This window comes from Nannospalax galili, unplaced genomic scaffold, assembly GCF_000622305.1.
Source record: "Nannospalax galili isolate Female #2095 unplaced genomic scaffold, S.galili_v1.0 scaffold1939, whole genome shotgun sequence".
NCBI classification, from domain to species: Eukaryota; Metazoa; Chordata; class Mammalia; order Rodentia; family Spalacidae; genus Nannospalax; species Nannospalax galili.
The window spans coordinates 1-26672 of record NW_008342008.1 but is presented as its reverse complement, the minus strand read 5'-3'; the positions used below and the strand labels follow the sequence as shown (position 1 = coordinate 26672).

At 49.2% G+C, this 26672-nt stretch overlaps 2 protein-coding genes across 3 annotated transcripts; one reads left to right on the top strand and one right to left on the bottom strand.

The window, feature by feature from the left end:
- Nucleotides 1-51: 51 nt before the first annotated feature.
- Nucleotides 52-6478, top strand: Ctsa (cathepsin A). 2 transcript variants are annotated; one of them, XM_008837755.3, is made up of 15 exons: nucleotides 52-188; nucleotides 363-547; nucleotides 696-807; nucleotides 1101-1151; nucleotides 1240-1326; nucleotides 1565-1720; nucleotides 2025-2116; nucleotides 2759-2843; nucleotides 3681-3772; nucleotides 3853-3931; nucleotides 4023-4165; nucleotides 4764-4839; nucleotides 5448-5537; nucleotides 5714-5818; nucleotides 6018-6478. In XM_008837755.3, exons 2-15 carry the CDS (start codon nucleotides 363-365, stop codon nucleotides 6099-6101), a joined length of 1437 nt encoding a protein of 478 aa, XP_008835977.1. In that variant the 5' UTR covers nucleotides 52-188; the 3' UTR covers nucleotides 6102-6478. The 2 variants fall into 2 exon arrangements, with proteins under 2 accessions (XP_008835977.1, XP_008835976.1); XM_008837754.3 differs by having other exon boundaries at nucleotides 150-250.
- Nucleotides 6411-26669, bottom strand: Pltp (phospholipid transfer protein; the record flags this gene model as incomplete). Its single annotated transcript, XM_017799269.2, is given in 16 exon segments — nucleotides 6411-6719; nucleotides 7282-7358; nucleotides 7437-7500; nucleotides 7594-7636; nucleotides 10884-10951; nucleotides 11044-11208; nucleotides 14223-14282; nucleotides 14371-14547; nucleotides 18926-18997; nucleotides 18999-19018; nucleotides 20375-20438; nucleotides 20521-20584; nucleotides 22991-23146; nucleotides 23989-24117; nucleotides 26477-26576; nucleotides 26657-26669. Coding segments are annotated over 16 exon segments (1404 nt in total), but the record flags the coding sequence as incomplete, so codon positions are not given.
- Between the last annotated feature and the right edge of the window lie 3 nt (nucleotides 26670-26672).

Sequence of the window (26672 nt, the reverse complement as noted above, 5' to 3'; positions counted from 1 at the left end):
GCACGTACAACCCTCGGGGGCTGTGGACTTTGGCACGGTAACTGACCGCTCCCAGTCCTCAGGCCCACAGACACCAAAAAGTGGACTTGAGCAAACTGTCACGTGACGCAAGAGCTCACGTGACTCGGAATACACATGACTTCAGTCCACCGGCGCTTCCTGGAGAGCAAGGACGCTAGGAAGCAGAGGTAAGGAGACTCCGGGACCGATGGGCAGCGGAGGCGGCTTGGCGGCCGGGAGCTGGACCCAGGTGGGGGTTTCCCTCCGGGATGCGTGCCTGCTCTGCCCGGGGGATGGCTGCACCGAAGCGCCGAGGAACCGAGAAGCTGGTAAACATAGGCCAACAACGCTTCCTCCCGCAGATGACCCGAGCCCGGCTGCCCTCGCCGCTGTTCCTGCTGCTGCTGCTCGTGGCCTGGGCATCCCGAGGCAAGGCAGCCCCCGACAAGGACGAGATCGACTGCCTCCCCGGGCTGGCCAAGCAGCCGTCTTTCCAGCAGTACTCGGGCTACCTCAGAGCCTCGGATTCCAAGCACTTCCACTACTGGTGAGTCGCTCTGCATCCCTGCGAGGGAGAGCTTGCACGCTCCCCCCAGGAGGGCTAGATCACTGGGGGCCGGGGTCGAAGTCCTACGACCCCAGGCGGGAGGGGAGTCCCCCTCACTTGCACCAATCCTGCTCTGTGGCTTTCCTAGGTTTGTGGAGTCGCAGAAAGACCCGAAGAGCAGCCCGGTGGTTGTTTGGCTCAACGGAGGTCCCGGCTGCAGCTCCCTGGATGGGTTCCTCACCGAGCACGGCCCCTTCTTGGTGAGTGACAGCTGCTCTCACCTGCTGTAACTCAGGAGAGAGGGCAGGGGGCAAGGAAAAGGCAAGAAGGGGAGAGAGAGAAGGATCTTGTAGCACCCCAAATTTGTTAAGTCATGTACCACCATGTCCAGCCAATCCAGCCAAGCCTTTTTTTTTTTTTTTTTTTTTTTTTTTTACTATTAGCCTATGTCTGTACTTCTCAGGGGGTTAAAACTATATGTAAAGGGCCTATAGCACTGTGGCCCTTTGTCTTCACCCCTTGGGACTCACACAGCCATCTCTTTCCTACCCAGATCCAGCCAGATGGTGTCACCCTGGAGTACAACCCGTATTCTTGGAACCTGGTACAGCTTCCCCTGTGGGTCCTTTAGGGGTGTCTGGGCACTTTGATAGTCAGGGGGAACCCTCTAATGGTCATTTCCTCTTCTCTAGATTGCCAACATGTTGTACATTGAGTCCCCAGCTGGGGTGGGCTTCTCCTATGCCGATGACAAGTCATACGTGACCAATGACACTGAGGTAAGCCCGATGCCTGCCAACCTGCCACAGCCTCCTTGTTTCTCCAAGGATGGTGTGATGAGGGGAGAGAAAGCATGGCCTCAGAGTCTACTTTTGGCACTGTCACGTGATCTGTGGTGTGATCATAACCAAGTCACTTCCTCTTGCACAAAACAGAGTGGGCTGAACTCTTTGTCTCTGAAGATCTTTCTAGTTCATATGCCAAGCCTTTTGATTTCCTCCATCCTGCCATGCCCAGGTGGCTCAGAACAATTTTGAAGCCCTCAAAGACTTCTTCCGCCTCTTTCCGGAGTACAAGGACAACAGACTTTTCCTGACAGGAGAGAGCTATGCTGGCATCTACATCCCCACCTTGGCTGTGCTGGTCATGCAGGACCCCAGCATGAACCTTCAGGTGCAGGGCAGCTGCAAGAGGGAAGGGAGGTACCTTGGGGCCATAACCTTGCATTGGCAAGATCAGCCTTAGCCTTCAGAGATTGCTGGGTAGCTACTGGCTCCTCTGCTTCCATACCTCCTACCACAGAAAGCTCACCTGTCAAGCTACCTGTTCTGTTCTTTAAATTGAGTGACTTTCCCCACCCACTCCTACAAACCACTCTGGGTTTCAGCCTCCAGATTACAGGTCTGGGCGTAGGTCAAGGGAGGCTCCCCCTCATCCTCACCCTCCAGATGAGCTGAGCATCCTGGGTGTTTCACAGGGGCTGGCTGTGGGCAATGGACTCGCCTCCTATGAGCAGAATGACAACTCGCTGGTCTATTTTGCCTACTACCATGGCCTTCTGGGGAACAGGTATGGGAGAGGGACAGTTGGGCAATCTCTAAGGTGGGGCAAGTCATGAGATTGATCTGTCCTCTGGCACATGACATTCCTGCAGTGGTGGGGACTAGGGTTGACTGAAGGGTTTGCCACTTAAAGGCCAAGAACAGAGACTGGAATTTAAAAGAACTAAGAAAGCTGAGCATGGCAGTGCATCCTTGTAATCCCTGCATTCAGGAGGCAGAAGTGGAAGAATCATTAGTTTGAGGCCAACCTGGGCTACATAGTGAGTTCAGGGCTAGCCCAGACTACATAGCAAAATCTGTCTTTTTGAGACAGGGTCTCCCTGTAGCCCCAGCTAGCCTAGAACTTCCTATGGAGACCAAGCTAGATTTGAACTCACAGAGATCCACCTTCTGCCTCTCAAGTGCTGGGACTAAAGGCATGTGCCACCACGCCTAGCCAAAAAGAATTTCTTAAATGTATTAAGGAGGGCTATTTGGACTGAGGAGCAGGTTCTTAGCAAGCTAGGTTTGGTTCACCTACATTCCACAACCTGTATTACCTTTCCTCTGCCCTGAGGTCGTGGTCTGGTGGAGGGTTGGAGGGAGGAAGGGAGACACTGGCACTTCTGCCAATATCCAGCCTAAGCACTTGCCCTCTGATCTCCTACAGGCTCTGGTCTTTGCTCCAGACTCATTGCTGCTCTCAAAACAAGTGTAACTTCTATGACAACAAAGACCCAGAATGCGTAAACAATGTGAGGTTCTCTCCACCCCTACTCTATGGCCCCCCCACCCTAATCCTGAGAAGTGGACCACAGCCTTTCCATGGAGGCTCCCTCTCTCTCCAGCCCCATTGCTTCCCTTTTTTATGATTCTGGGGATCGAACTCAGGACCTCATACATGCAAGGCAAGCATGCTACCAACTAAACTACATCCCTAACTGGCCCCACTGCCTTTTGTTGTTATTGTTTGTTTTGGAGACAAGGTCTCCCTGGAGCCTCAGCTGGCCTGGAGCTAATTATATAGACCAGGCTGGGCTTGAACTCACAGAGAGATCCGCCTGCCTCTGCCTCCTTAGTGCTGGGAGTAAAGGCATGCGCCACCACACCCAGCATCCTGCTGCCTTTTTATCCTGGACTTTTTTTGGTTTTTGTTTTTTGTCTTTTTGAGACAGGGTCTCTCTGTAGCCCCAGCCATCCTGGAACTATGTAGACCAGGCTGGCCTCGAACTCACAGAGATCCACCTGCCTCTGCCTCCCGAGTGGTGGGATTAAAAGCATGCACCACCTCGCCCAGCCCTTTACCCTGGACTTTTTAACACTGTGGTCACCTCTGGGAAATTCAGTGAGAAAACTGAAGCCAAGAATGTTGAGGACACTTGCCTGAAGTCACAGGACAGGAAATGGTGGTGCTAGGATTAGACTCATATCTGGAAGCTTCCTTCCAGTGAGCCTCAGGTTCCCTGCCTGTGAAAAAAGAGGGTGAACAGTGATGGCAGGAATGAATTAGGAGGGCAGTATATCTTGGGATAGGAGTGGGGGAGGTCCCAGAGGGCAGTGGATCTACAAAGCATGGTGGTATGTTGTCACAGCTCCTGGAAGTATCTCGCATCGTGGGCAAATCCGGCCTTAACATTTACAACCTCTATGCCCCTTGTGCTGGTGGCGTGCCCAGCAGTTATAGGTAGGTGCTGCTGTATATCCCTTGGACCAATCCCAGTCGCACCTGAAAGCCCAGCACCCATCCTCCCACTTGTCTTTCAGATATGAGAAGGATACTATTGTGGTCCAGGATTTTGGCAACATCTTCACTCGCCTGTCACTCAAGCGGGCATCACATCAGGTATGCAAGGGTCTGGGCTTCTTCCCCAAGGGATAGGTAAGCAGGTAGGTAAGTGGAAATCCTCACCCTATGTCCGTGCCCCACCCCCCAGGCACTGCTGCTGCGTTCTGGAGACAAGGTGCGCCTGGATCCCCCCTGTACCAACACCACAGCCGCCTCTACCTACCTCAACAACCCATATGTGCGGAAGGCCCTCCACATCCCCAAGGAGTTGCCCCAGTGGGACATGTGCAAGTGAGCTTTTGTGGCATGGTTCAAGGGGGTGGCATCAGTAAGGTTCCCAGGGACTGCAACTAGAGCATCTCAAAAAGGGCAATGTGGACATTCAGGTTCAAAATTAGTTGTGCATAGTGTTTAGCATCCCAGAACCCCAGGTTGACTGACAGCCAATTCATTTGTTGGTGGCCACATTGGTTAATATCAGTTGCTTTTCTGACATTCAGTAGATACTCCCAACTGCCACTTCATCCACAGCTGCCCATTTCTTCCAATGACCTCTACAAGTAAAAAGGGTGACACCTAGCACAACAGAGCCTAGTCAGGTCTGTCCCGACTGGTCAGTGCCCACCCACGCTCCACCCTGTTGTTTCCGGCGATTACTTTCACACAAAATGCCAGTTGCATCCCAGTCAAGAGATGTGCCTATACATTTCTAAATAGGGGTAGCTAGCTTGATAATCTCTGAATGCCAGCCCCTGTTCAGGTAAGCCCTAGAGAGATGATACTGAAGATGGACCAACTCAGTATAGGCTGGAGTTTGGAAATAGGACACGTCTGATCTGTTGATGGTCTTCCCTGTTTTTCCTGTGTCTTGTGCCCTTGTTCCTGGCAGCTTCTTGGTGAACTTACAGTACCGCCGTCTCTACCAAAGCATGAACTCCCAGTACCTGAAGCTGCTCAACTCACAGGTGCGTGGGGTACAACACAGCGGGATCCAGCCTCAGCTTAGGATCTTGCAGTAGCTGTGGACTTAGGAGTAGTGCATCAAGCTGGGGCCTCTTTGGAGCTTGCGCCACCATGCACTGGTGGCTGGTTTTTGTTGTTCTGAGACAGTCATACACTGTAACCAGGGCTGGCTGTGAACATTTCAATCCTGCCTCAGCCTCTCCAGTACTGGGATTACAGGTGTGTGTCACCATGCTCGGCTCTGGAAAAGTTTCTTAAATGTCATCAGCTGCCATTTCCCCATCTGTAAAATGAGGATAAACTAGGTGTGGTGACTCATACATGTAATCCCAGTACTGGGGAGGCTGAGGAAGAAGATCTTAAATTCTAAGCCAGTCTGGGCTACATAATGAGACCCTGTCTCATTTTAAAGGGGAGAGTCATGGTAATAATGATATCTTCCTCCATATTTAATAAAAGTGTTTGGCTGGTGTTTACTAGACATGTAGTCATCAGTGGTCAGAAAACACAAGAATTCCAGGTTCATATTATGGAGTTGGGCCTGTGAATTTCCTCAAAGGTGGGCCTTGGGCCCATCCCAGACTTCCATTTTCCCCTTGTCCTCCTCCAGAAATACCAGATCCTCTTATACAATGGTGATGTGGACATGGCCTGCAATTTCTTGGGGGATGAGTGGTTTGTGGACTCCCTCAACCAGAAGGTAAGGCAGGAATTGCTGGCCCTGGGTTCAGGCTGAGTGCAAGGGAGGGAGTGTCCCAGGAGTGGCTCTAGTCTGCAGCGGGCAGACCTGGAGAGTTCCCCTGTCCTGAGGTCTTGCTGGTAGCCATGAGCAGGGATGGTGGGGGCTGCCAGCTGATGTCTTCCCTGGTGGGACAGATGGAGGTGCAGCGTCGGCCCTGGCTAGTGGACTATGGGGACAGTGGAGAGCAGGTCGCTGGCTTCGTGAAGGAGTTCTCCCACATTGCCTTTCTCACAATCAAGGTAGGACCTGGACCTAATGAGGGAAAAATGTGCTGGGTCCTACCTGTCTTAATCTTTGATTCCTTTACTCTGGGTCACCATTGACCTGTAAGGGCAAGTCTTCGGGGAGGAGGGAGGGAGGAATGAGGTGAAGGAAGTGCCAAAGGGTAAAGGGTGGTAAAAGTTGGGGATCTGGATCTCATAAAGCTTTGCTCCCCAGGGTGCCGGACACATGGTCCCCACTGACAAGCCCCAAGCTGCCTTCACCATGTTCTCTCGTTTCCTGAACAAGGAGCCATACTGATACCTGAAGGGACCTGTGGCGGTCCCCAGTACCTACTGATCCAGCCCCTCCTAGCCTCTCTAGCTAGAGGGTGATCCCCCCTTATGTAAATGCCCCTGTGGGGCAGGTACTGCTCTAGAACTGCCCCTACTTCCCACAGCCTGTAGCATCCCAGCCTGGGCCCCAGGGCTTCACAGACAGCCTAGGGACAAGTGAGCACTTTATTCCTGCCACAGGTCCTGGGGTAGCCTGGCCCCTCCCTGCTTAAAGAACGCCCTTCTTCATACATTGGCCCCATCCCAGGACCCCAGCAGAGCTCTCACGATAGCCTAAAGAGAAGGATAGAGGATTGTAATTGACAGATTGACTGATTATGAAAATAAATTGGATGTAGCTTCGGACCGCATTCTCTGTGGCTCTGGGGAGACTACAGGCTATGAATGGGGAGAGGAAAGGGCTTCTGAGTGCTCAGTTCCTGAATACCAGCTTCCAGAGGGCCTGAAGGGCTCAGGCAACTGCGGTGGAGGGTGGTGGGGCCCTGGAGTCCCTAGGGTCCACAGCGTTGGCAGGCTGGTTCTTGTCAATCACTTCTTGAAGCCTTTTGACAAAGTGGAGGTCAGCCCCAATGGTGAGGTAGCCCTGGGTAGTGAGAGAGGGAATCTTTCTCATTCATTCATTCAGTTACTGAGACCAGAGTACATTACAGTGACTTTGGAGAACCAGTTCAAGGACAAGGCACTCCTGGGAAAGAGCCAGTGGAAGCCAGTATAAGAGTGATAAGAAGAGGGGCTGGGCGTGGTGGTCTACATTTTAATCCCAGCATTTGGGAGGCAGAAATAAGTGGGTCTATGTGAGTTGCTGGCCAGCCTGGTCTAGAAAGTGAGTTCCAGGCCAGCCAGGGCTACAATAGTGAGATCTTGTCTTAAATAAAAAAAAAAAAAAAAAATTTTTTTGTCTTTTTGAGACTGGGTGTCTCTGTAGCCCCAGCTGTCCTGGAACTCACTATATAGACCAGGCTGGCCTTGAACTCACAAAGATCTGCCTGCCTCTCCCTCCCAAGTGCTGGGATTAAAGGCGTGCACCACCACGCCCAGCAAATCAAACATTTTTAAAGGGAGAACCTAGGGTTTGGTACACAGCACTGCAGAGTAGTAGGGAGGGCAGGCCCTGGTCTACTCCCTCCCTTCCACTCTCCACTCACTGCGTGGTTCGTCACCACCTCATGCACGAAGTTGATTCCCTCAGGTAGGGGGATCTGTACTCCTCGCCAGGTCCGCTCTGTGGGTAGAAGATGCAGGCTCAGCCTGGGCCCCCAGCTCGGCCCTCGGCCACTTCCTCCTCACACCCCAGCCCTACCATTGAGCATGGGCATCACCCCGATCTGCAGCAGGGTCTTCAGTGGGGTCTGCAGCGGAATCAGCTGAGGGGAGAAGGGCACACAACATGTGGGAGGTGGGCTTGCCTGAGCTGCACCCCCAAAACCCCAGCCCACTCACCACCATTCCCAACTCACTGCCAAAGACTCCAGCGCAGACTGGTTTGAGTAGATATGGAACCTGTAGGAAGGAAACAAGCCCTGTGGTCATGAGACCTGGAAACAACCCCCCTTCTTGAGCCTACCCCCAGGAAGGCCCCAAGTTTCAACCTCCCAGGTCCCACCTATGCATCTTTTCAGGTCACTAGCTGCTAGTGCTTAGGTGTGTGTACACACACACACACACACACACACACACACACACACACACTATTGACTTACTTCCCTCCCAGGCACTCCTTTCCCAAGCCTGCTACTTTTTCCCAGACCTCTGCTGCTAGGCCTTCAGGTATGGTTTGTTTTATTTAGCAAAACTGAACAGTGCTTGCTCCCTGTCAGATACTAAAGCTTATTTTAAAAAGCTAAAATAGGGCCAGTAAAATGGCTTAGTGGGTAAAGGAAGGAGAAAACAGACTCCCACAGATTGTCCTCTGACCTTCATGTGTATGCACACATGCACACACACACACACACAATTCTTTTAAAAAGGGAGGCTGGAGAGAAGGCTCAGAGGTTAAGAACACGTTCTTGCAGAAGACCCGGGTTCGAATTCCAGCACCCACATAGTAGCTAGCAACTGTCCATAACTCCAGTTCTAGGGGATCTGATGGCCTCTTCTGTCCTCCGTGGGCATTGCACAACACGGGTGCACTTCCCATACATGCAGGCAATACATGCATACACATAAAAATAATAAATTTTTTTTTAAAAAGGGGGGAGAGGCATGTAAAGCAGAAGCAGGCAAATCTCTGAGTTTATGGCCAGCCTGGTCCACATAGGAAATTTCAGGCCAGCCAGGACCACACAGAGACCCTGTCTCAAAAATAAGGGTGGGTTGGGGGGGTGGGAGAGATGGCTTGGCGGTAAAGAGCCCTGGCTGCTCTTGCAGAAAATCCAGATTCAGTTCCTAGCAACCGCATGGCAGCTCACAACTATAGCTCCTGTTCCAGGGGATCTGACACCTTCTGACCTCCACAGGCTCCTGCACATACATGTGGTATATACATGTACTCAGGCACACATGCATACACGTAAAATAATCTTTTGGTGTGGTGATGAAGAGATGGCTCAGCGCCAGACGTGGTGGCACACGCCTTTAATCCCAGCACTTGGGAGGCAGAGGCATGTGGATCTCTGAGTCTGAGGCCAGCCTGGTCTCCATAGTGAATCCAGGCCAGCTGGGGCTACAGGGAAACCCTGTTTCAAAAAAAAAAAATGAGATGGCTCAGCAGAAGAGAGTTTGCTGCTCTTCCAAAGAACTAAAATATAATCCCATAGTTTTAGTTTGAGAATTATACTGTTTTAGTTGTTAGTATACTATTTTCTATTTATTTTTTAAAAAATTTTTCTCAACTTCCCAGACTGATTTTTTTTTTTTTTTGAGACAGTAGCCCCAGCTGTCCTGGAACTCACTATGTAGACCAGGTGACCTTGAACTCAGAGATCTGCCTGCCTCTGCCTCCCAAGTGCTGGGATTAAAGGCGAGCGCCACCATGCCCGGCTAAAAATAAATCTTTTAAAGTGTTGAAATATTGATCTGGAGGTATAACTCAGTAGTGCAACCCTTGCCTAGTATGTACAAAGCCCTGAGTTCTGTCCCCAGCACCATATAAAACATACATATGTGCAGGTGTGTATGTGTTCATGTGTGTACCTGGGTGAGGGTATACTTGTGTACAGGTGTGCATACATATATGTGTACGTGAATGTGGAGACCAGAGATCAACTTCAGGTCTTTCCTAAGATGCCTACCATGTTGTTTTGAGACAGTCTCTCATTGGTCTGAAGTCATAGGTTAAGCTAGGCTGGCTGACCGGGAGCCCCTGAAACCCTTGCGTATTCAGCACTGGGCTTACAAGTCTGTGCCTCCAAGCCTGGCTCTTTAGGTGGGTGCTAGGGATCAAACTCAGGTCCTCATCCTTGAACATGCTCAAGTAAGCTATCGTCCCAGCATTTGGGTTTTGCTTTCTTTTGTTGAGACAGGGTCTTGCTGAGGCCCTGGCTGGCCTCAGACTCACTGCAATCTTCCTACCTTGGCTTCCCAAGTACTAGAATTACAGGTGTGCACTGGGCAAGCTCAAACATTTTGAAATACCCATTGACTGAGTCCTCATTTACAATGGTAAGAATCGGGCTGTCAGGAATTGGATGTTACTGATGAGGAAACTGAGGCTGAAGAGGCGAAGTTACATGCCTGAAGTCACACAGCCGCATGGACTAAAGACCGCCTCTACAGACAAAACCCTTGCCTCCTTGCACCATTTCATTTAATCCCCAGAACAGCACTGTACAGCTTTATGCAGAATGTTCTGTATCTGTGCTTTCCTAGTGCAAACAAGGAGCTGTTTAATTATAAGCACAAATTATAAATACAAATTCAGATAGTCACATGTGGCCAGTGGCTATGACACTCCACGCCCTAGAAAATAGATGCTATTTTTACTTGTATTTAGCACAGGCAAAAAATGAGCCTTAGAAAGATAAAATAACTCGCCTCAAGGTCTCGGAGCTACACTGTACTAAGGTTGCTGCCCAAACCCCAGAGTTTTCACCGTCTTTGCTATGAGACTGTAGGATAGCATTTAGCCTTCACTGAACCAATTTCTTCTCTCTAACAATACCTATTTTGCCTACTTCTAGATGGTAGGGAACATGAGGAGTTGATTTAAGAAAATACTTTTGGGGCTGGAGAATGTAGCTTAGTTGCCTAGCATGTATGAGGCCCTGAGTTCGATCCCCAGCACCATGTAAACCAACATGGTGATGCACACTTGTAATCCCAGTGTTTGGGAGGTAGAGGCAGGAGGATCATCTTCAACCTCCTAGTGAGTGCATGTGTACACAGCATGTGTGTGGAGGTCAGAGGACAACTTTCAGGGTGTTGGTCCTTCGGTAGTTTCACCTTTTGTTTGAGACACTGGCCTGGAACTTCACCATGTAGCCAAGGCTACTGACCCCCGAGTTTCCAGGGATCCATCTGTAATGCCTCCCCCCCATGTGTGCCGCCATGCCCAGCTTTTGCCATGGCTTCTAGGGATTCAAACTCAGGTCTCCATGCTTGCAAGATTAAGTGCTTTAACTGAGCCATCTCCCCATCCTGAGTTCAGGTTTGTATGCACCAACAAAGACAGAACCCAGCTTGCTGGAGCCTTACAGGATTGACTCAATTCTACCTCCACTTTTCTGTTAGGCAGGTGTGATTATTGTGAGATTATCGTTAAGGTTCAGAGACATTAAGGGCCCACCCAGGATCCTTAGCAAGTGCTTACCTGCGGAGGTCCAACTTCGTGCGCAGTGCCTTGCCCCGGAACGTCATCTTGGCACTAAGACGGGCTTCCTACAGGAAAGTGCAAGAGAGACATAATGAACTAGAAAGCTCACAGCCCACTTCTCACTGACCCCCAGATACCCCCTTTCTGGGGCCCAGACCATGATCATCTTGGACAATTGGATTTCAGGCAGCATGGGTGGGGCCAAGGTGATGGTGACGCTGGCAGTGACTGAGATGGTGGTGCCTGAGGGCTTGATGGTGCAGCGTGGAGGGCTCATGGCCTGCAGCTTCAGCTTCAGTGGGGAGTCAATCACTGTAGGGCTCTGGGGACAGAGTGAGGAAGACAGGTCACAATCCCAACCTGTTACCTGGTGAGTTCTGGGGAAGGGGAAGAGAAGAGCAAGTCTTGGAGGCTAGGAATTGCAAGTAGAGACTTGCTGTGGCTCCCCATACCCTCCAACTGGCACCCAGGCCCCATGAATTGGTCAAAGGAGAATCTCTTATGCAATGGGCTCTTGCTGTGTTGTCAAGCTGGTCTTGAATCCCTGGACTCTGATCTTCCTGCTCAGCCTCTGAGTGCTGGAATTCTAGACATGTATCCCGTACCTGGCTCCTCCCCTTCTTCCACCTCAATGTTCAATCCAGACCCAATTGAGACTCCCCAAAGACAACCTTTTTGCATTAATACCCCAGCCCCTGCCCTCTCTTCTGTGAGATGCTGAGGTGTTTCTTCTGCAGGTCATATAAGAATCCTATTAATGCACGTGTTTACTCATCACTAAGCATGATTCTGAGCCAGGTGTGGTACCACAGCTAATAATCCCAGCATTTGGGATGTGGAGGCAGGAGGAACAGGAGTTCAAAGTCAGCTTTGGCTACTCAGCAAATTCAAGGCAAGCCTGGGCTACATGAGACCCTACCTCAAAAACAAACACCCTTAAACTTAATTCTGAACACTGCATATGTATTAGCTCATTTAAGCCTCAGAACAGTTAAGTGAGCCAGGCATTTTCTTTCTTTTCTTTCTTTCTTTTTTTGGTCTTTTTGAGACAGGGTCTCCCTGTAGCCCCAGCTGTCCTGGAACTCGCTATGTAGACCAGGCTGGCCTTGAATTTACAGAGATCTGCTTGCTTCTGCCTCCTGAGTGCTGGAATTAAAGGTGTGCACCACCATAACTGGCCAGGTATTCTTATCTTGTGTGTGTGTGTGTGAAGCATGTACACCGGATGTCACCATCAGGTGTGTCTTCCTCCATCACTTTCTACCTTTTGTTTTTTCACGGCAGGTTCTTTCACCGAACCTGGAGCTCACTGATTCAGCTAGTTTGGCCGGCCAGCAAGCCCCGGGGAGCCCATGACTCCCCTCCCCGGTGTTGGCATTACCCGACTGCTGTTCCCAGCTTTTTATGTGGGCACTGGGGATCCAAACTCAGATCCTCATGCTTTTGAGGTAGACAACTCTACTGACCAGGCCACTTCCCTAGGAACTTGGGGCAAACAGATTAATTAACTTCTCCAAGTTATGTAGTTACTCAGCTGTCGAACTAAGAGACTAATGCAGGCAGCCTGGCAACAGAGCCCATGCTTCTAAGTGCTCAGCCATAAAGCTGGCAGCGAGGATTCGAGCTGTAATAACAGCAGCTGTGTTTACTGAGCACGTACTCTGTAGCAGGTGCTAGTCTGATTACATGCATCATTTCATTTAAAACTCTGACAACTTTATGAGGCTGTATAATGTAGAGGAGGCCAGTGTGACCCTCAGTCAGAGGTTCAAATCCCTGTCACTTACAAAACTGAACCAAGAACACATTCTTTTTGTTTTGTTTTCAGGGTTTGTTGCTGTTTTGTTTTGAGACAGTGTCTGACTGTGTAGCCCTGGCTGGCCTAGAAATAACTATGTAGACCAGGCTGGCCTCAAACTCACAGAGATCTTCCTGCCTCTGCTTCCGTGTGCTGGGATTAAAGACATGTGCTACCACGCCCTGGCTTAGTATATATAAAGTTTTTGTGGCGTGGGGATTGAGCCCAGAGTCTTTAGGCAAGTAGTCTACCACTAAGCCATACCTCCAGCCTTGCTTTTTAAACATCATAAGCTGGAGAGATTGCTCAGTGGTTAAGAGCACTGACTGCTCCTGCAGAGGACCAGAGCAGAGTTCAGTTCCCAGCACCCTCATGGTGGCTAACAACCACCTGTAACTCCAGTTCCAGGTGAGCCAACCTGACCCCCTCTTCTAGCCTTTATGGGCATTGCACACACAGTGTACATGCAGGAAAACCACTCATATACATAAAATAAAAATAACTAAATCAAGCCGGGCATGATGGCACACGCCTTTAATCCCAGCACTCGGGGAGGCAGAGGCAGATGGATCTCGGTGAATTTGAAGCCAGCCTGGTCCACACAGTGAGTTCCAGGCCATCTGGGGCTATAGGGAGACCCTTTCTCAAAAAGACCAAAAAAAAAAAAAAATCTTGATTTTACAACGACATTTAGCTCATCTATTTTATTTTGTTTCTGAGTTAAGTATTTCTGAGGCTTCAGGACATTTTCTGCTCTTCACTCTCCAATGGTGAACTCCAGCTCACAGGGGACAGAGCCAGGGAATCCCTGGAGCAAGCTGACTCACCTGCTCCAGGTTCAGCAAGAGACCGTGCCTCAATATGCAAGGGAGAGTGACTGAGAAAGTCACGTGCCATCAACCTCAGGAATCCATATGTATACACACACATGTGCAATGCACCTGCACATACATGCAAGCACATGTATACCATACACATAGACATATGCAAAAACATTTATTTTTTTGAGGCAGGATCTCATGTTTCCCAGGCTGGCCTCAAATTGTCTATGTAGCTGAGGATGTCCATGAATTCTTGATTCTCCTGATTCTCCCAACCAAGTATTGCATTATTGGTCTGAGTCACATTCCCACAGTCCTGGGAATGAAACCCAGAGCTCCATATGTAGTAAGCAAGTACTCTACCAACTAAGCTATGTCCCTCGTCTCCTGTTTTTAAATGCTTTATTCCTTCTTTCCTCTCCCATTAAATAAAGATAAGTAAAAGTATACTAATCATTCCAAAGGCCCCTATACTTGGAAGGCTTGGAATCTCTCCCAACCTCATGGCTGCTCTGTGAAGGAGACAGGGCAGGAAGAGGCAATCCTCCTTCACAGAGTGGGAAATAGCCTTGGCAAGGTAAAGAAACTTGGCATAGACAAGAGGCCAGCCTTCTGTCTCCTCGATGGCCACAAGAGACCGCCACCTATTGCCTCACTGTTGTGTAGGTGGGGTGACCCCCAGCCCTGGCCACAACCCCACCTCTAGCCAATACTCACCAGGAGAATGATGCTCCCAAAGTAGATGGCCCTCAACAGCATGTCCAGATCCTGTGGCACCTGAACAGGGTAACTGGGAGTAAGACAGGGGTGTTGGAAACTCCATCATGGGACCCTCTTCCCTACCCTCAGACCAGGCCTGGCATACCTTGTCCCCCACCAGCGTCAGCTGCAGGGCCCCGGCCCGGAAATAGCTCTCCATGGCAGAGTCAAAGAAGAACTCAGAGAAGCCCACATACACCATCCGCTCCTCCTCCTGCAGCTGGGGCTCCACTGCCCTGTTGAGGAGACTCCAGTTCCCCTCGCCCAGCGGGTAGAATGCTCCCTGAGATTGGGAACCCAATGTCAGAGTCAAGGCAGACTGCACTGTCTCCTGACGCTGTGGGCTGTGGTAGGTGCAGTCAGGGACCATGGGAACTGGACCCCATGGCTGCTCTGGTGAGGTTCACAGACTCATCTCTCAAAAGACATACAAGGAAATGAGGGCATCAGGAGTGTGGTGGGAGGACCAGGAAAAGAGGAGTCGGAGTGGCCTTGAACACTGGGCAGCAGTGATCACAGCCACTGTTTTTACATATTCATAATGGCCATTTGGGGCTAGGTAGACTTTCAACCTTCTCCCATCCCTGGTCTCAAATTCATGACAATCCTGCCTCAGCCTCTTGCATGATGGGATTATAGGGATGAGCCACCATGAGGGATTCTCTCAGTTCCTTGAATAAATCAGTTCCTTTGGCTCATGTCAGAACCCTGTGAGGTGTATTTTCTTTTTTGGTCTTTTTGAGACAGGGTCTCCCTGTAGCCCCACAGCTGTCCTGGAACTCACTATGTAGACCAGGCTGGCCTTGAACTCACATGAGATCTGCCTTGCCTCTGCCTCCTGAGTGCTGAGACTGACTACAAGTGTGTGCCACCATGCCTGGCTGAGGTGTGTGTTCTTACTCTGTTATTTCCACTTACATATCAGGAAACCAGCAGACAGGTGAAGACACTGCCTGAGGTCCTTGGCAGGGTCAGGATTTTAACTTCAGACATTCAAGCTCCATACTTTGCTACCCAGCACTGGGAGAAGCAAAAGTAGCCACATACCAGCTCTCAGGCAAGAGACATCACTTCTATGACCAAGTCTTTGCCTCATCCTTAAACACAGTTGGGGCACCTGTGTGCTGAGTACTGAGTCCTGCTCTACAGGATTCTCTCTCTCTCTCTCTCTCTCTCTCTCTCTCTCTCTCTCGGGTTGGCCACAAACACAGAAATCCGAAGCACTTGCAGCACAGGCCTGATGACCTGTTTTTTCGTCTTTTTGAGACAGGGTCTCCCTGTAGCCCTAGCTGGCCTGGAACTCACTTTGTAGACCAAACTGGCCTTGAACTCAAAGAGATCCGCCTGCCCATTAAAGGGATTCACCACCACACCGGGCCAGTCCATGAATTTTTATTCTTCAAATGGAGAGACCAGAGCTCAAAAGCAACTGTCTCAGGGTGGTTTTGATAGCTGTTGAGTTTCCCACAGGGTCTCCCTGTAGCCCTAGCTGGCCTGGAACTCACTTTGTAGACCAAACTGGCCTTGAACTCAAAGAGATCCGCCTGCCCATTAAAGGGATTCACCACCACACCGGGCCAGTCCATGAATTTTTATTCTTCAAATGGAGAGACCAGAGCTCAAAAGCAACTGTCTCAGGGTGGTTTTGATAGCTGTTGAGTTTCCCGGGACCCGAGTCCCACAACCTAAGCCCACCCCAGTGAGAGAAAAGGCCTCTATGGAACTCAAAGACATGCCAGTACTCCTGCACCATCATGGTTCCTGAGCAGGAATTGAAGGGGAAACCCACCTAGGAGGGGCCCTGCACTGCTGATTGTAGACACTCCAATAGCTATCACACCCTGCAAAACAGATCCTGGTGTGTCACTCTCAGGTCAAGCCTTGGAGGCCAGAGAAAAAGAAAATGAAGAGTCTGATAAGCCAGACAGGGATGACGGATGCTCTTCCAAGCCTGTAGAGGGATTCTAAAGAGTTTGAAAATGTCCTTTCTGGCTTGCTCTGGCTCTTTGCTAGAGCTAGTAATGCAAACTTTTGGATAAACTCATGCTGCTCCCATGGGATGGAAGCAGTGGAAGCATTTCCTCTGTTCCCAGCGCTTGGTTTTCCCTTCTCCCTGACTTTGCCGTTCCCCCTTCACCTTCCTATCCTGTCACCGGTTAAGGGTTCCTCACTACACCTGGCTGTTACACAAGTGGAACTTCCAATGCATGCCCACTGGAGGGGAACCCCAACTGCCACACCTGACAACCCGTTTAGCTCAGAGAAGTCAGATTGACAGTTGCCCAAATTCCCTAATGGCAGCAGTTAGGGTTCACTCTTTGGGGAGGAGGGGATGATGAGAACAGTTGACAGAAACTGGCTGGGTGGGGCAAAGCATCTCTTCTGAGAATGTTCTTGCTGGAGGCCAGGAATGCTAGATGAGCCTTCTGGTTCCTGCTTCCTGGTTCTTTACCCTTGCCTAGAAGCTATATGTGCAGGTGTTGAGTGAAAATGAGGAGGCACCTGGACACCTTGTGGGTGGGCCAACTGGACTGACCAGCTCATTCCCCTCCTCATGCTTTAACCCAGCCCTTAGCCTTAGAAAAAGGCCATAAGCCTTAGAAAAAGCCCCAGACTAAGTGGCTCAGTGGTACCCTATTTCCTGGGACCCATCCTGCTGCTATAGAAGAGTCTGCCTTCTCTCTTTATCTTAAGCTCCCTATAATAAAATACTTCCTTTTTTTTGTCTTCTCGAGTCAGGGTCTCCCTGTAACCCCAGCTGTCCTGGAACTCACTATGTAGACCAAGCTGTCCTGGAACTCAGAGATCCGCCAGCCTCTGCCTCCTGAGTGCTGGGATTAAAGGCGTGTGCCACCACATCCGGCCAAAATACTTCTTTTTTTATTTTACGTGTATGAATGTTTTGTGTGTGCGTTTATGTAAGTGCACCCATGTGTACAATATTCACAGAGGACAGAAAAGGATGCCAGATCCCCTGGAACTGAAGTTATGGACTGTTAACCACTATGTGGTTTCTGGGAATCAAACCCGGGTCTTCTGCAAAAGCAGCCAGTGCTCTTAACTGCTGAGCCATCTCTCCAGCCCCTAAAATACTTTTTTCTAGCTGGGTGTGGTGGCACATGCCTTTAATCCCAGCACTAGGCAGGCAGAGGCAGGTGGATCTCTGTGAGTTCAAGGCCAGCCTGGTCTACATAGTGATTTCCAGGACAGCTGGGGCTACAGGGAGACCCTGTCTCAAAAAGACCAAAAAAAATAAAATAATAAAATTTAAAAAAAGAAAAAAAGAATACAATTGGCATTTCATATACACAGATTCAACTGTGATTAACAAACATTATTGGGGCTGGAAAGGGATGACTCAGTGGTTAAGAGCACTGGCTGCTCTTGTTGAGGTCCCAGGTTCAGTTCCCAGCACCCATTACTGTCTATATCTCCAGTTCCAGGGGATCCAACGCCTTCTTCTGTCCTCCATGGGCATTGCATGCATGAGTACACTTATGCACATGTACGCAAACCATCCATACACATTAAAATAAAGAAAATTGTTTTAGAAACAACATTGTCAGTCTGGTGAGATGGCTCAGCACGTAAGGGAGCTTGTGCCAAGGCCGATGACCTGAGTTTGATCCCTAGAACCCACATGCTGAAAGGCGAGAAATGACATCCACAAATTGTCCTTTGAACACCATATGCTCATCATGACACACATACATCCATATACATACCCGAAAAATAAACATAAAGTATAAAAATAAGTAATATTGTGGGGCCAGCAAGATGGCTCAGCAGGTGAAAGCCCCTGTCAGGCAAGCCTGACACCTCAGGTCAATCCCTGGAAGGGAATCCCTGGTGGAAAGAGAACACCAACTCCTGAAAGTTGTCCTCCAACCGCTATACATGTGCCACCTACACTCATAAACACTCATGCCATACACACATGCAATAATATAATTAAGCTGGATGTGGTGGTGCATGCCTTTAATCCCAGCACTCCACAGGCAGAAGCAGGCAAATCTTTGTGAGTTTGAGGCCAGCCTGGTCTACATAGCAAATTCAAGGCCAGCCTGAGCTACAGAGTGAGACCTCACCTCAAAGGGCCAAGAGCTATGTGTGTGGTTCAGTGATAGCGTACTTGTCAAGCATGTAGAAGGTCCTGGGTTCTATCCCAGCACACCACACAGACACACAGACACACACACACACAGACACACACACACACACACACTATAGGAGGATGTTTGTAAGTTATATACAAATGAGACATCATTTTATATAATGAACTTGAACATCCTCAGATGCAGCTATGGAGGGCCTTGCACCCAAGCCCCCTCAGAAATCAAAAGATGACTGTGTAAATGTTAGCGCTTGGTTGGCAGGGCTAGGAGAGGCAGGGGATAGGCAGTACATGAGCAAAAGCCCTCAGGTGAGGATCCTTCAGGGCACAGCTGAGCAAGGAGGAGCTGCAGAGAAACCAAATGCGATTAGAAAGTCGGGGCAGTTAGAAAGGGATTGCAGGGGGTTTAACCTAAGACTGAAGCAGCAGGAAGCCAGAGTATCCTCAGTAATGAGAGGCATCTGCAGAGCCCTGCTCAACCACATAGAGGAGGAAGAAAGCCGGGTAGGCAGCCAGAGGTTAAGGCACACCAGCCCAGGCAGCTCACCCGGAATTCCATGTTTAGATTGCCATTGGAGACCACAGGATCCTTCAGGAGGGAGTAGTCAATGCCAACCAAGCTCATCCACAGAACTGCGTACTGCAGGGAGGGGCCCAAGTCACTCCAAGCTGGCTAGTGACACTCCCCTCCCAGGGTTCTTAGAAGGATCAAATTGGTTTTAAGTGGAAACCACTTAGTGCCTGGTGTGTATTAAGTGTTCAGTAACAAAGCAGTTGTTGATCACTCCTACCACTACAACGACTACTAAAAGAGTTTCATCAAATTGCCAAGGAAAACGGCAAAGGAGGCCAGTGAAATTGTTTATCAGGTAAAGGCACTTGCCTTGAAAGCCTAGAGACCTGAGTTCAATCCCCAGAGCCCACATAAAGGTGGACGGAGACAACCAACGCCACAGTGTCATTGCCTGACCTCCACATACATGCCAGGGTATGGGTACCCAAACACACACGTGATACCATGTGTGCTCATATAGACACAATAATAATGTTTTTAAATTTTTAATTTATTTTTTATTTTTTTATGTGTGTGCATATATTGCCTGCATGTAGGTAAGTGCATCCATTCCGTGCAATGCCCGCGGAGGTCTGAAGAGGCTGTCAGATCCCCTGGGACTGGAGTTACGGACAGTTATTAGCTGCCATGTGGGTGCTGGGATTCGAACCTCGGTCTTCTGCAAGAACAACCAGTGTTCTTAACCACTGAACCATCTCTCCAGCCCCCAATAATTAATAATACATTTTTAAAAATGTTTTATTATTTTTATTTTTGCATGTATGAGTGTATTGCCTGCATGTGTGTAAGTACACCCATGTTGTGCAATGCCTACAGAAGTCAGAAGAGGGCATCAGATCCCCTGGAATTGAAGTTATGGATAGTTGTTAGCCACCATGTGAGTGCTGGGAATTGAACCTGGGTCCTCTGCAAGAGCAGTCAGTGCTCTTAACCACTGAACCATCTCTCTAGCTCCCCATTTAAAAAAATGTTAAGCTGGCAAAGGAGGTATTTCATTTCTTGGTTTCCCTTGTCTCCTCCTTTTTCACACCCTGTGTGTTAGACCTGATAGGACAAGGTCTCTGACCCACAGTGGACAGACACCATGGCTTAGGAAAAAAAAAAAGAGTTCATGTTAACTGAGCACTTACTGTCATATGATTTGAAGACAAATGGGACCCCAGTGATTAGTAAGCAGATTAGAGACCTTGACAACCCCTGGGGGTGGTTACCAGCCAGTGAGGAAACTGAGGCTCAGAGGGAAGTTTGTACTAGGTTACACAGCATGCTAGTGACACATTTGAAGCCAGGACTGCCCCATAGCTGGACTTTGAAGGGACCTGTTCTGAGATCCTGCATGACATCTGCTACCTGGCTTCCTCCCTCCTTAGCTCCAACTCCAGGCCTGCAGCAAGGTGCCTAAACTCACCAGCATTGACTCACCAGGCACTGTGTCCAGGAGGGTGTTGAGTAGCACCATTCCAGCATGGTGGAGCACTGGGCAGATCTGGGGTACGGGGTCAGAGTCAGGGGGCTTCTCAAAACCAGGCCACCTCCACCCTGCTGCCCAGGCCTTTCACTGCCCGTACCTGCTGATTGAGGAGGAAACGCATCCCAGAGATGATGAATGTGGAGAAGAAGTCATACACCCTCCTGCAAGGACAGGAGAGCCTGGGTGAGCCCAGCCCCTCCCTCTGCCCTAAGCCAGAGCCAGGAGAAATGACAATGCCCAAAGAAACAGTGGTGCCAAGGACTCCTCAGTATGGGAAGGACTTGTACAATATGGACATGTTCTGGACAGATGACTTTTACTTAACCTTGCAACCAAAAAGTTAATCTTAGCTTGTTTTACTATAGACAAGCTCACTGAGTTGAATGCTCCTTTTGTGACCCGGGCATACTACCTTAATCCCTCATGACCTTTCCTTGCCCTGGACCCAAATTAATGTATGAATGTGTGTATGTATATTTTACTTATCAAAGCTTTGCAAGCAGTGCTTATCTCATTGAAAACAATGAGATGAACATCCCTGTTTGTGTTGTAAGCAATAGATGGGAACAAATTGATAGTCTGTTTGTGGTTTATTTGTGTTATTCTACATCAGTAGGAATCTGAAAGGGCAAATTCTTCTCTGAGAAGATAATTCTGCTTTTGCTTCCCCATTTCATGCTGGACAGACTGTTTCGATTAAAAACAAACAAACAAACAGAAAATCGAAAACAAGAAAATTGTTGAGAGAATTCTGAAGGGACAGATGCTCAGTAGTTCAGGTCCACTCTTGGCTTAAAATGGATGTTCAGGCTGTTTTTATTTGGGTAAAGCCATAATATGGCATTGTGTAGTAAATGCCAAACCTCAGCTTCAGCCAGCAACTCTGAGCAATTCTCTAAGATCCAAGCCCCAGTGCCTCTTCAGCCAGATTCTCAAGATTACCTCTTCTACCTGCCCCCGCCAGCCAGAGAATCCCTCCATAGCTCCTCACAACTGCTCAGAATTCCCCATATCCAGTCTGTACACTTCCTAATGCCGTCCCAAGTTTCCTGCCTCTGTCCTCCTAACTGAACTCAGATGCCTCCTCTTCCAGGCAGTCTTCTCTGATCACCCTCCATCAACTGCTCCTCCTCCCCGCCAAGATTTTCTTGGCCCCTCTTCCAAAATTCTCATAACCAATGTTTCAGTCTCTCTAGCTAGGCTCTAAACTACTTTCTAAGTCCTTAGGGCTTGGCATACACTATTCTTATTGAACAAGTAAAAACTGACCATGTGTGAACATAAGATGATAAATCTACCATGTTCTCCCTGACAGAACCAACAAGAAGTCTCCAGGACCCAGACCTATGTCATTATTTTTATTGCTATTTTTATTTTATTTACTGCATGCCCAACTGTGCATACTGTCAGTTTCATTTTGTTTGTTTGTATTTTTTGTTTTTTTTTGTGACAGGTTCTCACTATGTAGGTGGCCTCAAACTATCAGAGATCTACCTGCCTCTGCCTCCTGAGTGCTGGGATTAAAGGCATGTATCACCATGCCTGGCCAGTTTCATGTTTTAAAAAAGATTTATTTGAGGGGCTGGAGAGATGGCTCAGCGGGTTAAGAGCACTGTCTGCTCTTGCAGAGGACCCGGGTTCGATTCCCAGCACCCACATGGCAGCTATGAACTATCCTTAACTCCAGTTCCAGGGGAATCCGAAGTCCTCTTCTGACTTCCACAGCATTGCACTCCCGGGTGCACTCACATATATGCAGGCAATACACTCATACACATAAAATAAAAATGATAAAAAAAATTTTAAAAAGATTTATTTTCATTATTTATGTATATATGTGTGTCTGTGTGCCTGTATGTGCAGGTGTCCAGAAGAGGGCATTGGATCCCTTGAAGCTGGAGTTACAGGTGCTTGTGAGCTGCTCAAAGGTTGCTGAGGACCCCCAGACCCCTTCAAGAGCAGTATGTGTTCTTAACCAATGAATCATCTCTTCAGCTCCAGTTTAATTTTTAATTCAAGTACTTGGTTTTGAACCCAGGGCCTTATGCATGCTAGACAAGTGCTGTACCACTGAGCTGCATCCCTGGGCATACTAACCCTAACAATTATTCTTTTTTGGGGGAAAAGGGGTTGAGACAGGGTCTCTCTGTAGCCCCAGCTGGCCTGGAACTCACTATGTAGACCAGGCTAGCCTCAATCTTACAGCCTGCCTCTGCCTCCCAAGTGCTAAGATTAAAGGTGTGTGTTACGTCGCCCGGCTCCTAACAATTATTTTATCTATGTGACTGGCACTGAGACATTTACCACCTGCCAGGTATTATTCTATATACTCTGCATCTATCAGCAGGATCCTCACGAGCATCACGAAATACGTTCGTGATTTTTAGTTCCACTTTGTAAAAGAGGAAATTGAGGCACTGAACTGCAGTGACTTGTCAAAGTTCACAAAGCCAGGAAGTGTCGAGCTGGGGTTTGGACTCATCAGTACTCCCAGGCTTTGCACTTTCCATCACACTAGGAAACTGGGCTTCGGGGCTCAAAGGGGGTGTGCCAGGGCTGGAACTTACTTGAAGGTTCCTCCGAAGGCCATATCCATTCTAGAGACAGAAGCCTCACAGGAGACATTGGACACTTTAATCCGACCAGTGGGATCCCGGGAGAGCTGCAGACCTATGCGGATGGACACACCCTCGGCCGAGGCATTGATGTAGCTCCCATCATAGCTGCCAAAGGGGGTTCATGTTCACCCCAATGGGAGCTTAATGGAGGAGTCACTGACCCTCTCCTTATCCATACATCATGACAACCTCTTTTGTTATACATGTATAGAATGCATTTGCAGGATTTACCCCCACTGCCCTCTGTCCTCCTCTCCACCCCTGAACCCCTTGTTCTTTTCAACAAGACCCTCTCTTACTTTCGTGCCTTTTGTTTGTTTGGTTTTTGTTTTGAGATGGGGCCTCACTACATAGATCAGGGTAGCCTGGAACTCACAGAGCTCCACTTGCCTCTGCCTCTGAAGAGCTGGCATTAAAGGCATGGGCCAGAACACCTTGTAGATGTCATTTTGGGTTTTTTTTTTTTTTGTCTTTTTGAGACAGAGTCTCCCTGTAGCTCCAGCTGTCCTGGAACTTCTATGTAGACCAGGCTGGCCCTGAACTCACAGAGATCCACCTGCCTCTGCCTCCTGAGTGCTGGGATAAAGGCGTGCGCCACCACATCCGGCCCTCGGCTTCTTTTTTTAATTAATTAATTTAAATCACTGAGTTTAATTAGGGTTGCTTGCATGAGCATGGGCGTGGTTACTGACTGGAGCATAGACAACTTACTCAGTGGTTACACCACTTCATAAAAATGACGCCCCTTCCCATCACAGCCATTAACTGCCAATAACTCCTCAGCTAGGGATGGAGCCTCCTGATACCTCCTCACCAGACTGCACTCTGCTTGTCTGCCAGGCATCTACCAAACTCTCCTCTCAAATGGAGAAACTGAAACTTAAGAAGGCTAAGTGGCGCTGGCCACCAGTCCAGACCCCCCACCCCTGAGAGAACAGGGTCCTCACAAGAACCAGTAGAGAAGCTGTCTTCGGAAGCGCAGCCCCAAGGAAGCATTGGAGATGTGCAATATCAGCTCTTGCTCTGGCTGGAAATGGAGCTCTGAGGATATCAACTGCAGCTCAGTGACCTTCACGCTGTGGAAAGCAGGCACCAGTTCAGGTCCCAAGCAAAGAGAAGAGGACCCACCCCTTCACAGGAAATTCATTTCCTCCTCTTCTAGTCTCAGCCAGGGGAAGCTGGGTGGGTGGAATGGATTTTTCCATTGTCCCTCAAGAGTCTGACCTGTATTTGGTAACTCAGGGATCAGCTCCTGTACACCCAGGGGTTAAAAGTGACCTTCATTCTTTTTTTTTTTTCTTTAAAATGAGGGTCTCCATTTTTTGTCCAGATTGACCTTGAGTTTGTGAGCCAAGGCAATCCTCCTGCCCAAGTCTCCTGAGTAGCTGGGATTACAGGCCCCCTCACCTGGCAATCTCATCACCCCACCACTTAAAATTCTTGCTGCTTAGGGCACAATGGCTCACACCTGTAATCCCAAGCATTCAGCAGGCAGATGAGGGAGGAATGCCTTGAGGCCAGCTTGGGCTACAGAGCAAGAAGTTCTCAAAAAACAATAATGATTCTCTTGACACTCACCTGTTCTGGGCCTGCGATAGCTTTGTGTACCACCCAGTGAGGTGAAGTTTTATCCTTTTTTAATATTTTAATTTTATGTGTATGAGTGTATTGCCTGCATGTGTGTAAGTGCACCCGTGTCCTACAGTGCCCAAGGAGGTCAAAAGAAGGTGTCAGAGTCCCTGGAACTGGAGTTCTGGAGGGTGGTTAGCCTCCATGTGGGTGCTAGGAATGGAACCCGGGTCCTCTGGGTTCAGTCAGTGCTCTTAACCACTGAGCCATCTCTCCAGCCCCAGTGAGATGTAATAAGGTCCATTATATCAGAGGCATTGAAGAAGAGGATGATGTTGAAATGACAAAACAGAACTTTTTGCTGGACATTACATGTGTGTGTATTTCCATACAAGAATTTTGTTTGTTTTCTTCAAAGTTGGGGGGAGGCAGGCATGGTGGTACATGCCTTTAATCCCAGCACTCCGGGGGCACAGGCAGCTGGATCTCTGTGAGATTGAGTCTGACCTGTTCTACAATAGTGAGTTCCATGCCAGCTAGGGCTCCAGGGAGATCCTGTCTCAAAAAAAAAGAGGGTGGGTGAGGCTGGAAAGATGGCTTAGTGGTTAAGAGCATTTGCTGACTTGTGAGGACCCAAGTTCAGTTTCCAGCACCCACAAGGCAGAGCACAACCAACTGTAACTCCAGTTCTAAGGGCTCCAGTGCCCTCTTCTGGCCTCCACAGGCACTGTATGTAGGTGGTGCACATACATACATGCAGGTATAACATACATATAATTTTTTTTTTAAAAAAGAAAAGAAACAGCTGGAGATGTAGCTTAGTTAGTGGAGTCTTTGCCTGGCTTGCATGGTGCCCTGGATTCAAAGCCTAGAGCTACATAAACCTAAGCGGTCATACGATGCCCATTCTACATGGAGACAGGAGGATCAGAATTCAAGGCTATCTTCAGCTACATACTGAGTTTGAGTTTGAGACCAGCCTGGGCTACATGGTACTCTGTGCCAAAAGAAAAGAGCATGAAAAGAAAGAAAAAGAAAAGAAAACCCACAAATAACTATGCTTGTACCTTGTTCTCTCCCACACAGTGGGATTTCCAACCTGATTTTTGGGGGGAAGAGGGCACAAGGTCTCAATGTAGTCCAAGTTCTCAGTGTAGCCCAAGTTGCCCTTGATCTTGTGATCCTTCCCCAGCCCTCTGAATGTCTGGATTACAGGCCTGTGCCACCATGCTCAGCTTTCGACCTGGTTTTTCTTTTTTTTTTTGGTCGTTTTGAGACAGGGTCTCCCTGTAGCCCCAGCTGTCCTAGACCTCACTATGTAGACCGGGCTGGCCTTGAACTCACAGAGATCTGCTGCCTCTGCCTCCCAAGTGCTGGGATTAAAGGCGTGTATCAACACGCCTGGCCCGACCTGGTCTTTTAAACAGTCTGTTCACTTTGTCTTCATTACTGAAACTCACCATTTAACCCAATTCGCCCATCCTTTGCCACAAGGATGCACCTTTAGTCCCATAACCCATCCATTAACTTCACTGCAGGCCTAGACTCTCTACCCTCATCTATTGGTAAATCCTTCCACTGCATCTTTTTGGAGGTTCTTTGGACCAGGCTTCCATTCTACTGGTCCGAGTTCCTTTTCCTTGGGCTCGCCTACTTCTGGGTAACACACACCTTCTTAGTCTCGCCAGTGTGGGCTGGCTACGCCTTTACCTTTTTAGCCCATCTCAGACCAGGCAACATCAGCTCGACCTTGGCCTCTCCTGGGATCAAGGACGCATTTCGTCAGCCCCGCCTCCAAGCACTAGGAACGACCGCCTTTGAAGCCCCGCCCCCACGCCGTGGCCCCCGCCCCCGCGCCCTACTTACTCCGAGATGTTGTAGGAGAAGTGGCCCTTTCGGCCCTGCAGATCTGGGATGATGATGGTCTCCAGCTCTTGCTCCAGAAAGCGCAGCCCCTCCTGCTTCACTGCAGCCGCACAGACACCCTTAGGTCCCGCACCCTCCCGCGGGGCCCGCACCCTCCCGCGCCACTGCCTCGAGCATTACCCAGCTCCAGCGCCTT